This window comes from Jaculus jaculus, chromosome 5, assembly GCF_020740685.1.
Source record: "Jaculus jaculus isolate mJacJac1 chromosome 5, mJacJac1.mat.Y.cur, whole genome shotgun sequence".
NCBI classification, from domain to species: Eukaryota; Metazoa; Chordata; class Mammalia; order Rodentia; family Dipodidae; genus Jaculus; species Jaculus jaculus.
The window spans coordinates 49467412-49481608 of record NC_059106.1 but is presented as its reverse complement, the minus strand read 5'-3'; the positions used below and the strand labels follow the sequence as shown (position 1 = coordinate 49481608).

Here is a 14197-nt window from a genome sequence, read left to right as displayed (position 1 = left end):
ACTCCATAGTGAATTCCAGGTCAGCCTGGGCTAGAGTGAGACTCTACCTCGAAAACCAAAAAAAAAAAAAAAGAAAAGAAAAGAAAAGAAATGGCAAGAATGCAAGGGACGTGTGGGAGGGCATCCCTCCACCTCAACCCTAATGAAGGGGGATGATCCTGCTGTAGCCTTAAGTGCTGGGATTATTAGTAAGGATACCATTCCACGAGAAAAATCAACACAGGCAAGAGTGAAGCAGCGGCTGTGTGCAAATGTTTATCCTCCCCTCCCCCCGTGTGTGTGCCTGTGTGTTTGTGTGTATGTGTGTCTGCATGTGTGTGTGTGTTTGTGTGCACAGGGAAACTCTTCCCAGGATGAGAGGTGGATGCCTAAGCGGATAGCACTTGATGAGATGTCAGATGCTAGCTGGTCTCCAGAGGAATGGCCAGGCCAGCTTTCTTACGGTGCTTTCTTTTTGCTTAATTGTTTATTTTCTATTTTTACTTTTTCTTTATTTTTGTTTTCAAGGCAGGGTCTCACTCTAGCCCAAGGCTCACCTGGAATTCACTATATAGTTTCAGGGTGGCCTTGAACTCACAGTGATCCTAAGTGCTGGGATTAAAGGTGTGCACCACCACACCTGGCTCACCATAGGCTATAGACTAGGTTATAAGTACCAAGTACCTCCTATTAATCTTATATTTATTTTTTTAAATTTTTATTTATTTGTAAGAAGTAGAGAGAGTATGGGCATAGCAGGGCCTCCTGCCACTGCAAACAAACTCCAGACACATGTAACACTTTTTGCTTCTGGTTTTACATGGTACTGGGGAATCAAATCCAGGCTGTGAGAATTTGTAAGGAAGCACTTTAAACTGCTGAGTAATCTCTCCAGCCCCTTATACTGATTTAATTACATGTCTTAATGGCCTGTTCTGATACCTAGTTAAACAGAATCCATATTCTCTCTCTCTCTCTTTCTTTTCTTCTTCTTCTTCTTTTTTTTTTTTTTTTGATTTTTTTGAGGTAGGGAAGTAGGGTTTGGTTTTCACTCTAGTCCAGGCTGACCTGGAATTGACTATGTGAATTCACTATGCTCAGGTTGGCATTAAACTCACAGGGATCCTTCTACCTCTGCCTCCTGAGTGCTGGGATTAAAGGCTTGCAACACCATGCCCAGCTAATTGTTTATTTTTAATCCTACTAATTGGTTTTCCACAGTGGTGGTATTTGTAGCCAATGAGGTTTATCCAAGGTGTGATATTGCTACCTGGGACAGGGTCTCAGGTACATAGTCCAGGTAAACTTCTAACTTGACGTATAGTAGAGAGTGGCTTTGAACTGCTGACCTTCTTGCCTTTGCTTCAGGAAGGCTGGAATTACAGGTGTGTGCCACCATATTTGGTTTTTCTTTTTTTCTTTCTTTATTAGAAATAGAGGGGAAGGGCCGGGCGTGGTGGCGCACGCCTTTAATCCCAGCACTCGGGAGGCAGAGGTAGGAGGATTGCCGTGAGTTTGAGGCCACCCTGAAACTCCATATTGAATTCCAGGTCAGCCTGGACTAGAATGAGACCCTACCTCAAAAAAAACAAAAAAACAAACAAACAAAAAAAAAGAAATAGAGGGGAAGGACTGAGGAAATGGCTCAGGACCCACATAAGCCAGATAGATGCACAAAGGAGCACATGGGTCTGGAGTTAGCAGTGGCTGGGAGGCCCTGGTGCATCCATTCTCTCTATCTGCCTATTCCTCTCTCACTCAAATAAATAAATAATAAAATATTTTTAAAAGAAAAGAAATACAGGGGGAGAAAGAGAGAGAGGTGGGGTGGTGGGGGAGAGTGGGACCGCCAGGGCCTGTAGCCATTACAAACGAAATCCAGACGCATGTTCCACTTGTGCGTCTGGCTTATGTGGGACCTGGAGAATCGAACCTGAGACCTTAGGCTTCTCAGGCAAGTGCCTTAACCGCTAAGCCATCACTCAGCCCCATATTTTAGGGTCCTGTATTCATCAAGGTTTTTTGTTTGGTTTTGTTTTTCTGTGGTAGGGTCTTACTCTAGCCCAGGCTGACCTGGAACTCACTATATAGTCTCAGGGTGGCCTCGAACTCACAGAGATCCTCCTACCTCTCCTATCTCTGCCTCCCGAGTGCTGGGATTAAAGGCGTGTGCCACCATGCCTGGCTTCATCAAGGTTTTAACTATTGGAGAAACTGAGTCTTAAGATAAAGGTTCACGTATAAGTGTTTAATTTCCAAGGATGAGGTACTCATACCTAAAGACATTGTGACTTTAAAGATAGCTAATCCTATTGAATGACCATCACTAGATTCAATCACTTAGGTCCAAGTGATTTAATTTCAGTCACTATAACCATTATGCCCCTGTTAGGGTTGTATTAGAACTTAGCTGTTGTGGCTCAACAAAGACCTGATTCTGCTCTATTATATGTAAAGTAACTGTCTCATTTCTGGCATCTCAAGTCCAGTGCTAATAACAAAATTAACTCTTGAGCCTGGCGTGGTGGTGCACAATTTTAATCTCAGCGCTCGGGAAGCAGAGGTAGGAGGATTACTGAGAGTTCGAGGCCAATCTGGGACTACATAATGAATTCCTGGTCAGCCTGGACTAGGGTGAGACCTATCTCAAAAAAAAAAAAAAAATCATGGAAAATGTTAATAAAAATTAAAAAAAAAAAAAAAGACATATTCCCCTACTTTAGGGTATGGTCTCATGCTGAAACAGTGGTCTTTATCTGAGAGAAATAATTTCAAGCTCTCCCTGGGTAATTAGTACCCACACAGATGTCTGGACTCATCAAAAGATGTTTTTGCCTGGCGTGGTGGTGCACGTCTTTAATCCCAGCACTTGGGAGGCAGAGGTAGGAGGATCACAATGAGTTCGAGGCCACCCTGAGACTACGGAGTTAATTCCAGGTCAGCCTAGACCAAAGTGAGACCCTACCTCGGAAACAAAAAAAAAAAAGATGTTTTCAAGTGCAAGTGCTAAGACTTTATACTGTCTCACTTGTCCTTTTCTGACAATTTCTAGATTAAGTTAATTGGTTTAGATTTGTATTGTCTCCAAGACTGGTAACAGGTTCTGCCTGTATTTATAGCTATCAGATATTTATTTACAGGATAAGATGTGCCTACTTTCTATGCCTCAGATATGACCTATGCTGCCACAGGACAACCACATTTTAAAAGGTTGGACAAAATAACTTTAAGCTCTTGTGCCCTTCTTTAAATCTATTTCAGTAATCAAATGTGCTCTATATGTACATATAACCGGTTTGGTGTAACGTCCTTTCTAAGCGTATTAATCAACTACATAGAAAGCAAAGCCAATTTGAATCATTGGAACAAAAGGCCAATATTTTGGTCTGTGCTCCCAGGTCACGGGGCCACTGGAGATGTCTCATTCTGTGCATCTTGGAGCCTCACTGTTGCAGCACGGTCCTCTGTCAGATGAAGAGTCCGGTTCCCACACCCCAGATCCTAGGCTGTCACCCTTCCAGGCTGTCACCCTTCCTCCTTCCTACCCAACCCAACAGGGAGTGACAGGAAAGAGAACTGCAAGGCTTCCTGTCACCTGGCCACCCGATCAGCTCAGACCAGGCACCAATAAAGGAAAAGTCATTTCGGAAGCACACGTCCCATGCATAATTGAAATTCCATTTTTCAGAAGAGGAAACCTAACCCAGGCCCAGCAAGAGGAAACAGCAAGGCTCACCAGTGCAGCTCAATGCCTGAGGCCTTGGCTTCCACCCCCAGCGCAAAAGGCACTTGGGAGTTGAGGTAGGAGGATCGCTATGAGTTCAAGGCCACCCTGACACTCCACAGTGAATTCCAAGTCAGCCTGGGCTAGAAATCAAGTAGTACATGGCAGTGCATGACTTTAGTCCCAGACAGAGGTAGGATTGTCATGAGTTTGAGGCCATCCTGAGAATACATAGTGAATTCCAGATCAGCCTGGGCTAGAGTGGGACCCTACCTCAAAAAAAAAATAAGAATAAAAATAAAATCACACAGCGAGCAAGCATTGGAGCCCAAAAGAGGGAGTAAAACAGCCTAACTTACTCGTGCCTCAGAGCCTTAGTTCTGGCTGTTCCCACTCTCCCTAACCAGCCTGTCATTTAGATCTCAGAGAAGCAATCCTGACCAGCTATGAATAGACAGATGCACCCTCTCACCTTTGCAGCCTCTCCTTACATTAAGACACTTGCTCTTTCTGTTTTCTTTTCTCTCTTTCTTTCTTTTTTTTTCACTATGTAGTCTCACGGTGGTTTCGAACTCATGGCGATCCTCCTATCTCCGCCTCTGGAGTGCTGGGGTTAAAGGCGTGCGCCACCACGCCCAGCTTGTTTTTGTTTTTGTTTTGTTTGTTTTCTTCAAGCTAGGGTCCCCCTCTAGCCCAGTCTGACCTGTGTAGTTCACTCTGTAATCCGAGGCTGGCCTCAAACTCACAGCCTACCTCTGCCTCCCAAGTACTGGGATTAAAGGCATGCTCCACCAGGCCCAGCTTCTGTTTTCTTTTGAGGTAGGGTCTTATTCTAGTCATCTCTCCAGCACCAAAATTTGTTTTTTAAGTTTTTCGAGATAGAGTCTCGCTCTAGCCCAGCTGACCTGGATTTCACTATCTAGTCTCAGGATGGCTCCAAAATATTTTTTTTTTTTAAAGAGGAAAACAAAGAGAGGGAGACAGAGAATCAGAGACAGTATGGGTATACCAGGGCCTTCTGCCACTGCAAATGAATTCCAGGTGCATGTGTCACTTTGCGCGTCTGGCTTTACATGGACGCTGGAGAACTGAACCAGGGCCATCATTGCAAGCAAGTGTCTTTAACTGCCACGCCATCTCTAGCACCAAGTTTTCCTCTTTTACAAAGTAAGTTAACTAAGACACAGGAAAGTCAGGCACAGTGGCACACACCTTTAATCCCAGCACTTGGAAGGCAGAGGTAGGAGGATCACTGTTTGTTCGAGGCCACCCTGAGACTCCATAGTGAATTCCAGGTAGTGAGACCCTACTTCAAAAGAGCAACATTAGGGGGTACAGAAGTGGCTTGGTGCTTAAGGCACTTACCTGCAAAGCCAAAGAACCCAGGTGCAACTCCCCAGGACCCACATAAGCCAGATGCAGAAGGGGGCGCATGCTTCTGGAGTTTGTTTGCAGCAGCTAGAGGCTCTGGCGCACCCATTCTCTTTCTGTCTCTCTCCCTCTCAAACTCTTTTTCAAATAAATAAAATTAGACACACACACACACACACACACACATCAAAAACAACAACAACAAAAAAAAAGAAAACTAAGGCACAGAAAGGTATCCAACCTGCCAACAGCACACAGCTGAGGACTGGAGGAGCCAGGAGTCATAAGAAGACAGACGGGTTCCAGAGTTAGCATTTGATGAACGGGTGCCTCGGAGCCCGCCTACCCTTTCCTCCCCACCTCAGTGACGTCACTATCATCCCGGTTCCCTTGAAGTCAGTCCTCTCTCACCTCCGTTGGAGAGCTGGGAGGAGACAACTGGAACTGAGCCTGCAGCCCCGCCGGAGGGACTCCTGCGGTTGAGGCTCCCAGCTGAGCCAGCCCCGGGCGTCTTTGGGGGGGCAGGGGTCTCCCAGGGAAGGGTATGTCGGGCCTCACAGGCTGCTTGGCGCACTTCCTCAGTCACAGCCGTGTCACGGCGAGGGGGTGCCAGGGTGATGAAAACCGACGAGGCCACCCTCTTCTCTGGCTTGGAGGCCATGACAGCACCTGCTGGTGTTCGGGGCAGAGTGGGGGTTCAGGCTGTGACAGAGCACTCAGGAGCCACCTGCCTCCCATGCTGGTGGCCCAGCCCCATCCATCCCTATCCCCACCAGACAGGGACCTGAGGCAGGATGACTGCTTGCTTGGGCCAGCCTGGGCTCTCCAGTGAGCATGGAAAGGAGGGAAAGAGAGAGGGAGGGCAGAAGATGGCTTTCAGGGAGGACAGGTGTTCACTGGGTACCCTGGCCACAAGGGGCCACACGCCCAGATTGCCCCTCCCAGTGGCCTATGCCCAGAGAAAAGGGCAGCCCTATGTCAACTCACTAAAGATCGCTTTTCCCTGGCCACCTCCCAAGGACAGCTTCTCCAATACCCAGCCCCAGGCAGCTGACAGATACCTGCCCAGCATACCAGCCATCAGCCCCTCCCTCACCTGATGTCCTGATTGTCCAGGAAGAGAACTGCAAGTCTAGGAGGTTCTGGTCAGCTCTGCTGCAGAGAAAGAGAGCCCAAAGGTCAGAGCAGGAGGCAGGGAAGGTGGGGCAGGCTCTGGGAGCCAGAGACAAGTAAGCCAGGTGTGGTTGGTGCACTCAGGAGGCCGAGCTAGGTGGATTACCATGAATTCAAGACTAGCCTGGGGCTGGAGAGATGGCTCAGCAGGTTAAGGCACTTGCCAGCAAAGCCTAAGGCCCAGAGTTCTATTCCCCAGTACCCACATAAAGCAGATGCACAAGGTAGTACATGCATCTGGAGTTCATATGCAGTAGCCAGAGGCCTTGCATGTCAATCCTCTCTATCTGCATTTCTCTCTCACTCTCAAATAAATAAAAAAAAATTTTTTAAAGGCTAGCCTGGGGCTGGAGAGATAGCTTAGTGGTTAAGCACTTGCCTGTTACGCCTAAGGACCCCGGTTCGAGTCTCGATTCCCCAGGACCCACGTTAGCCAGATGCACAAGGGGGCGCATGCATCTGGAGTTCGTTTGCAGTGGCTGGAGGCTCTGGCGCGCCCATTCTCTCTCTCTCTCTCTGCCTCTTTCTCTCTCTGTCTGTTGCTCTCAAATAAACAAATAAAAATAACAACAACAACAAAAAGTAAAAAGGATAGCCTGGGGCTGGAGGGATGGCTTAGCAGTTAAGGAGTTTGCCTGCAAAGCCAAAGGACCCAGGTTCGATTCCCCAGGAACCACTTTAGCCAGATGCACAAGGGGGGCGCATGTGACTGGAGTTCGTTTGCAATGGCTGGAAGCCCTGGCATGCCCATTCTCTCCCTCTTTCTCTGTCAAATAAATAAATAAACAATTTTTTTAAAAGGCTAGCCTGGGGCTACAGCAAGTTCCAAATCGACCTGGGCTAGAGTGACACCCGCTGAGGAGACAGCAAGCTGTCCTATCGCCTGCGCTACAAACTAGTCCTCTTGAGGGGTTCTGCCCTATACTCTTCCCCTCCCGCTCCCCCCACCCCAGGTGAATTTCAGCTTTCCCTTGGAGGACCAGTTTAAACCTTACCTCCTCCCTGAAGCCCCCCTGATTTATGGCTCTCAGCACAGGATGGCCATCTGCTCCTACAGGGTGATGACAGGCCCATCAGTGGACCCTCTGGCTCACTATCAACGTGTTGTGGTGTCTGACTCCTCCTGATAACCTTGCCTGTCTCCAGTCGTTGGTGCCCCGAGCAGTGTACAGCGCAGGCATCAAAGCTTGGATCTCTTTCCCCGTGTTGGGAAAGAGCAAGCAGTTCCTATAGACAGCAGCCTCTGGGCTCACGGCTGAGGTGGGTGACTTGGACCACATTCAGTCCAGAAGTCCTGCCAGGCACCCAGCCATGGTGCTCATGATGGAAAATGTGCTTTAATCTCTCTCCTTTCCGCCTGGGTCACTCTGACAAGATACTGCAGCTCAGCCGCAGATGTGGGGGAGTCGCGGGGGGCTGGGGAGCAGTGGGACTTTGAGCAGTGGGGTTAGGTAGTGTGGGCCACTCACAGGCCTCTCTAGGCATCTCAGTGTGTGGGGGCCTTTGTGGGATAATAGCTGATGGAGAATAAGACCAACAAAACAGCCGAGGATCCTAAATTCCACTTTGGTTTGTTTGGTTTAAAATCTATATAAAGCTTTAAATCCCAGCATTGGGAAGCTGAGGTAGGAAGACCGCCACGAGTGAGGCCAGCCTTGGGCTACAGAGTGAGTTCCAATGCTGGGCGTGGTGGCTCCCGCCTCTAATCCCAGCACTGGGGAAGCAGAGGTAGGAGGATGGCCGTGAGTTCAAGGCCGACATAGTGAATTCCAGGTCAGCCTGGGCTACAGTGAGACTCTATTTCAGGGGGAAGAAATGTATCTAGTGCAGTCTGATAATATAAAGCAGGGAGCAGGGGAAATGACACCATATGGAGTGGCAGAAGCTAAGGCAGGGTTCTGTGATCCCGGTGTGACAATGGAAGAAGGGAAGTGAAGACAAGAGAATCTCCCTGAAGCTCTTGAATGAGGAGAGACCCTGCCTCAGATGAGGTGGAGGGCAAGGACTACCTGAGGGCTGTCCTCCATACCTGTGCACAAGCACATGCACACCATATATATACGTACACACACACACACACACACACACACACACACACACACAGGCAGTAAAACTGTCTCACTGCCCCTCCTCACCTTCACAGAATCTACTGTGTGATTTTAGAGGGTATCTGGGATTTAAACAGAAATAGCAAGTCATATTTATCATATGCAAGGAACTGTGCCATCAGCTCCATGCATCCCAAAATTCTGATGATATTCTGAGCTGGACAGATGGCTTGCTGTGTGAGTACCTGAGTTCAGATCCCCAGAACCCAAAACCGGGCACTGTCCTGGTGCATCTGTGTAAGAAGGAAGACAGACAGGAAAATCACTTGTAAGCACTCAAGGGTCAGCTAGCCTGGTCAACACAGTAGTGAGCAAGAGACCTGCCTCAAACAAGATTATTCTCTGACCTGTACAAGAGTACCATAGTGCATGCGTGTGTACACACACACACAAAGTCCAGCTGGGCGTGGTGGCACACACCTTTAATCCCATCACTTGGGAGGCAGAGGTAGGAGGATCACTGTGAGTTCACAGCCACTCTGAGACTACATAGTGAATTCCAAGTCAGCCTGGGCTAGAGTGAAACCCTACCTTGAAACAAAACAAAACAAAACTCTCTGATGGGGGCTGGGAAGAGATGGCTCAGTGGTTAAAGCTCTTTGCTTGCAAAGCCTGCTGATCGAGGTTCAGCTTCTAAGCCCCCCACATCCGTCAACATAGCTCAAGCCTCTGGCCTTTGTTGGGACAGCAGGAAGCCCAGGCGTGCCCATACACACACAAATACACTGACACACATACAAGTAAATAAATCCAACTTTAAAAGAATTAAAGCCTAATGATTCCCAAGTCAGCTGCAAGAGGCTGGATCATGCCCTCCACTCACAAGTGGGCTCGGTGGGGTCCTAAGAGTTCAAGTGCATTTCCCACGCCCTAGGCAGCATGCTTGAAATTCTGCCAGGGTGTTATCCAACCTGGATCCTCGGACCTTTCTTTCCCTGGATGGCATCATTTCCCCCCCCCCCCCACCCTACAACGGCTTGATCCAGGCTCTTGCGTGTGTGGTCAACACATTTGGGGGCAGTTCCCTGAAGACTGCGGTGGCTCGGGGCCCCTCCATCTCCTTCCCAGCCACTCTGACCCCTACTTCACTCCTCCGGGAAACAATCTGATTGCCTGCTTTCTCAGAAAGGCTCCGGGCTGGGGCCAGATGTTCACAGCTGGGGAGCGGTTCTCCTCCTCCTGGCCCCGCCCCGTCATTCCCAAACTGGCAGCGGAGACCTGAGGCCCCCAAGGGAAGGCACTGCCCTGGGGAATTTCAAAGCCTGTCAGATCGCATGAGGAGGGGGAGCCTGTGCTTCCCTCTGGTCGCAAGTCCCCGAGTTCACCCTGGGGGGAGGGGAGTTATGAGACAACCTCCCGGCCCGCCACATCCAGAGGACCCTCCACCCCCATCCTTTTCCCCCGGAGGTCGAATCAGAGATCCAGTTTGGTAAGCGGAGAAAGTGGGAACAAAGGGAAGGAAAGTCATTTCCTGTCAAGAGGAAGGAAGGAGGCTGAGAGCCCACAGGCCAGCCAGCCAGGCAGCCACCCAGGCCGGTTACAGGCTGCAGCGGGAAGGAGGGTATGGGCTGGCTGCAGGGAGCACCCCCCCTACTCCTTTGCACCCCATCTCCAAAAACAAAAACACTTTTGGAACTAGTTCTAATTTAATACCTTCATAAGGCAGTGTAAGTTTGGGACGAGAATTAAACGTTGCTGGAGGTGGGAATCCCCCCACCAGGCTGCCCTAGGGCACCACCTTGCAGCCTCAAAGAAGGTCCGGTACCATCCTCTCCTGCCCCAGGAAAGCGCAAGAGGCAGCGAGCTGGGCTCTCGCTGGGCCACACCTCTTTCCTACTGTGGGGGACCTCCAGCGGGCCATTCAATCTCTCTGGGACTGGTTTTATTCATAAGGTGAATAGAAGTCTGCCCTGCAGGGCGGCTGAGCGGATACAGGAGAAGGCCCTGGAGATTTTGGCACTTGATAGGTGCCCAGAGGAGGACAGCTGCTCCCCTGGCGCCCGGGGTGGGGGGCTGAGGAGGAGGCGGAGCCCAGGGGCCGGAGGAGAGCTTTTCCCACTATTGAAAGCAGGAATCGGGGTGCTTGCTGCTCAGCCTCTCCCCTGGGTCCTCAGATCTGGGGTGCCACACACCTTGGAGAGGGCCACTTCCGCACACCCCACCGGCTCCCAGCACGCATCAGAGGCCCAGAGAGAGGGCTCCTGGGGGCCTTTCTTCCCTTCGCCTGACCCGGCCTGAGCACAGAGCCCGTGGACCCCCACCACCCCCAACCCCAGCTTCGGAAACCTGGCGCCCTGGCTCAGACGGCCAAGCAGGGGCAGCTGTCCGGGTCACCGCCGGGGACTTTAATTCGATCCATGTGCGGGACGCTGTCCTCTTTGTGCGGGCAGCTTCCGCTCAGCGCGCCCCGCTCCGGGGCAGGGTCAGGACCCTCTCGCCGTCCCCCAGTCTCCCAGACAGCCGGACCGAACCCGAAAGGCTGGGACGGAGAGACAGCACCTCCCCGCCCCGCAATCCCCCCTCCCACCGGGGCGCGCAGAGGCTGGCTGGGGTCCGGCGGGGGCCGAGGGGGGACGCTGGCGCAGGGCTGCCCGCACGACCACCGGGGGCGCTGCCGGGGCCCGGACACCGGGACGGGACCCCCCACCGCCGCACCCCGCTTACCTGCCGCACGTCCCGGCGGCTCCAGCCCGACGTCCGCCCTCCGGGGCGCAGAGCGGCGGCCTCCGCCCCTCGGCTCCCGCCCCTCGCTCCCTCCGCCCCGCCGCCCCGCGCGCCTTACCATAAAAGGTGACGCTCGGGGGGAGGGGGCGCGCGCTCCCCTACCTGCCCCCCCACCTGCCCGCCGCCCCTCCCCCTCCCTTTGTTCCCTCCACCTCTCCCCCTCCTCCTCCGCTTCCCACCCCCACCTCCCTCCTTTGTGCACCCTGAGTGATCCTTATCCCCCCCCCCCCCCTAGGTCACCTGGGTTAAAGGCCCCACCTGTCCCGTCTGGTGGAGAAGGATGCTGACATCCAGGTTGGACGAGGGTCCTAAGAGACAGCTTACACTAAAGTGGGTGACCCTTCCTCGGGTTCTTCTCTAACATGGGGTGTGGCGGGGGGAGGAGGCGCCGCTGCCTAACTCCTGAAACATGGTTGGGGATTCGGCGCTAAAACTGAAGAAAGGAGCGCATAGTCAGGGGGTCAACCTAGGCTAGAGTTGGAGCTTTTTAAGGGATGCACCTGGGAGCGGGTTCTCAGTGACCCACAGAGAAGCAGATAGCCTGGATTGGCTGTCCTGAGCTGCCACTGACTGTAGGGTCACTAATCCCGCCGCAAGTGGGCCCCAGGGTCCTGCGGGGGACGGGGGGGGGGGGGCAGGGTGCCCCTTTAGGAGATTTGAGGTAGGCAACGGGGTCAGCTGTGCTCCCTCTAGACCGCGTTACTGGTCCCCAGCCTCCGCAAACTGGAGTCCACACTGCTTGGGCAGGGAACGCAGAGCCTGGGCCATTGGGGCCTGGGCTGGGGCGGGGATGGGCCGCTCAGGTCCCTGGAGGCCTCAGAGCATTGCTGGGAAAAGGAATCCGGGTCTGATTCAGGCAAACAGATTGTTCTTTTGATTAAAGCCACAGTGGCCTGGGCCAGGGGAGCGCTGAACCCAGAGCCATCTAGGGGTCAGCCAGACAGGATTCAGCACCCTCCTGCATCTCACAGCCAGCCCCCCGCCCCCAGAGAGGTCTTGGGACTGCTATTGAAGGACACATGCCTACTGGAGGTCAGGAGGGAGTGCCTTGGCCCTTAGCCCTATCCTCCCTGCCTCTGTCTCTCTAAGTCCCTCACTCTCTGGTGGCCTCCTTTTTGTCACTCCATCCTTTTCCATTTGATTCCTGAAGTAAGAAAGGCAGTCACCAACAGTAGCTGTCATTTCTAGTGGCTTCCATGAGTCCGTTTCAAACATCTTGTTTAACCCCCTAGGCTCTGCACCCCAGGGCTGGTAGGTGTTTCCCAGATCAGACACTGCAGAGGATCAGAGCCATGCCAAGGCCAAGGGGCAGAGCAGGGTTCAAACAAGAACAGAGGGTGCCCCTGGGCACACTCCTCTGCTGGCCCCAGAGACAGAACCACTGTCACCTTCCACAGATACAGCCCGGGGACCAGAGCTCCACACTGCAATGAGGTTGCCTGCACCCTTCACCTAACCTATAGTGCATGCCCCCAGCAGGTTTGAAGGACTCCCATAACCTCCCCTGGAAGAAGGAGGGAGCCACTGAGGCAGAAACTGGACAGTGCCAGCCAGAGGTTTGCTGTAGACCCCAAGAGATGATTAAGTAAGGTCAAAATGGACCCAGCCCCCTCCCCATACCTCCATCACACTCCCCCAAGGGCAATAAGGCTCCCATGGGTTGATGTAGGGCCTTGCTGAAGGTCACAGTGACTCAGCCCAGGATCCAGCTCCCTCTCCCCAGTCTATTCCATGCTTGGGATAGTCTGAGGACAGTGTGAGGGTCCAACTGCCAGCACTCACCAGCCGCCCAGCACCCCTGGACTTCTGTTCCAACTCTGCTGTTGCTCCCAATGGAGGGGACTGTCCTAGCCAAGAGTCTCCTGCACCAGCTCTGTATATCGCTGTCACCGTCACCGATAGGCAGGTGCCAAACTTCCTGCAATGGAAACCCAGGAAGTGAGCTGGCTAAGAACACACGCCCTTTGTCTGCCAGCTCAGAAGCCCTGCTTTCTTGCTCCCTCCCTCCCAACCAGCCTCAGACCTGCCTTCTCTCCTCAGGTACCCCAGCAGGCAAGGGGGTACAGTCTTTGTCTTGTATTTTTTAGCCTTTAAAAAAATATTATTTATTTGAGGGAGAGAAAAAGAGGCAGATAGAGAGAGAGAATGAGCACACCAGGGCCTCCAGCCTCTGCAAATAAACTCCAGATGCATGCTCTACCTTGTGCCTCTGGTTTACATGGGTCCTGGGGAATCGAACCTGGGTCCTTTGGCTTCCCAGGCAAGCACCTTAACTGCTAGATTATCTTTCCAGCCTTTTTTAAGCTTTTTTTTTTTTTAAGAGATAGAGAGAAAAAGAAAGAATTAGTGAGCCAGGGCCTCTAGCCACTGCAATCGAACTCCAGACAAGTGCACCATCTTGCGCGCATGTACAACCTTGCACATTTGTGTGACCTTGTACATCTGGCTTACATGTGATCTGGAGAATCAAACATGGGTCCTGAAGCTTGGCAGGCAAGAGCCTTAACTGCTAAGTCATCTCTCCAGCCCCCTGTCTTGATTTTATTGACAAGCTCCATACACATACACAATGAACCCTGATCATAATCCACTCCCACCACGCTTCTTTGTTCCTCTTCCTATATCTCCCTTCCACTGAATCCCTCCTTCTTTCCAACTTGTCCCTCATCTATTTTTTTTTTCAAGGTAGGGTCTCACTCTAGCCTAGGCTGACCTGGAATTCTCTATGTAGTCCCAGGGTGGCCTTGAACTCATAGTGATCCTTCTACCTCTGCCTCCTGAGTGCTGGGATTAAAGGCATGCGCCACCACACCTGGCTTCATCTATTTTTTTTTTAAGCCATGGGACTCACTTTTTCCATTTGAATATTTTATTTATTTATTTAGTTAGTTAGTTGAGAGAGAGAGAGAGAGAGTATGGGCATACCAGGGACTTTAGCCACTGTAAACAAATTCCAGATGCATGTGCCCTCTTGTGCAGCTGGCTTATGTGGACACTGGAGAATTGAACCTGTGTCCTTAGGCTTCACAGGCAAACTCCTTACGCTAAGCCATCTCTTCAGCCTTCATCTATATTTTTATTTATTTCTTTAATTTATTTATTTATTTATTTTTGGTTT

The 14197-nt window shown here is 51.5% G+C and overlaps 1 protein-coding gene across 7 annotated transcripts in view; it reads right to left on the bottom strand.

Moving 5' to 3' along the window:
• The window catches only part of Fblim1 (filamin binding LIM protein 1), a 33710-nt gene extending 22243 nt beyond the window's left edge, over positions 1-11467 (bottom strand). Inside the window, exons 1-3 of one of the 7 annotated variants that reach the window (XM_045151261.1) lie at positions 11338-11467; positions 6171-6226; positions 5486-5746 (exon numbers count right to left, since the gene is read on the bottom strand). In XM_045151261.1, coding sequence (XP_045007196.1) covers positions 5486-5746; positions 6171-6226; positions 11338-11369 — 349 coding nt within the window. In that variant the 5' untranslated portion in view covers positions 11370-11467. Of the gene's footprint in view, positions 1-5485; positions 5747-6170; positions 6230-10641; positions 10754-11019; positions 11085-11337 lie in introns of those variants that run through there. The other 6 variants (XM_045151262.1, XM_045151260.1, XM_004657621.2 and 3 more) reach the window with 6 other exon arrangements.
• Between the last annotated feature and the right edge of the window lie 2730 nt (positions 11468-14197).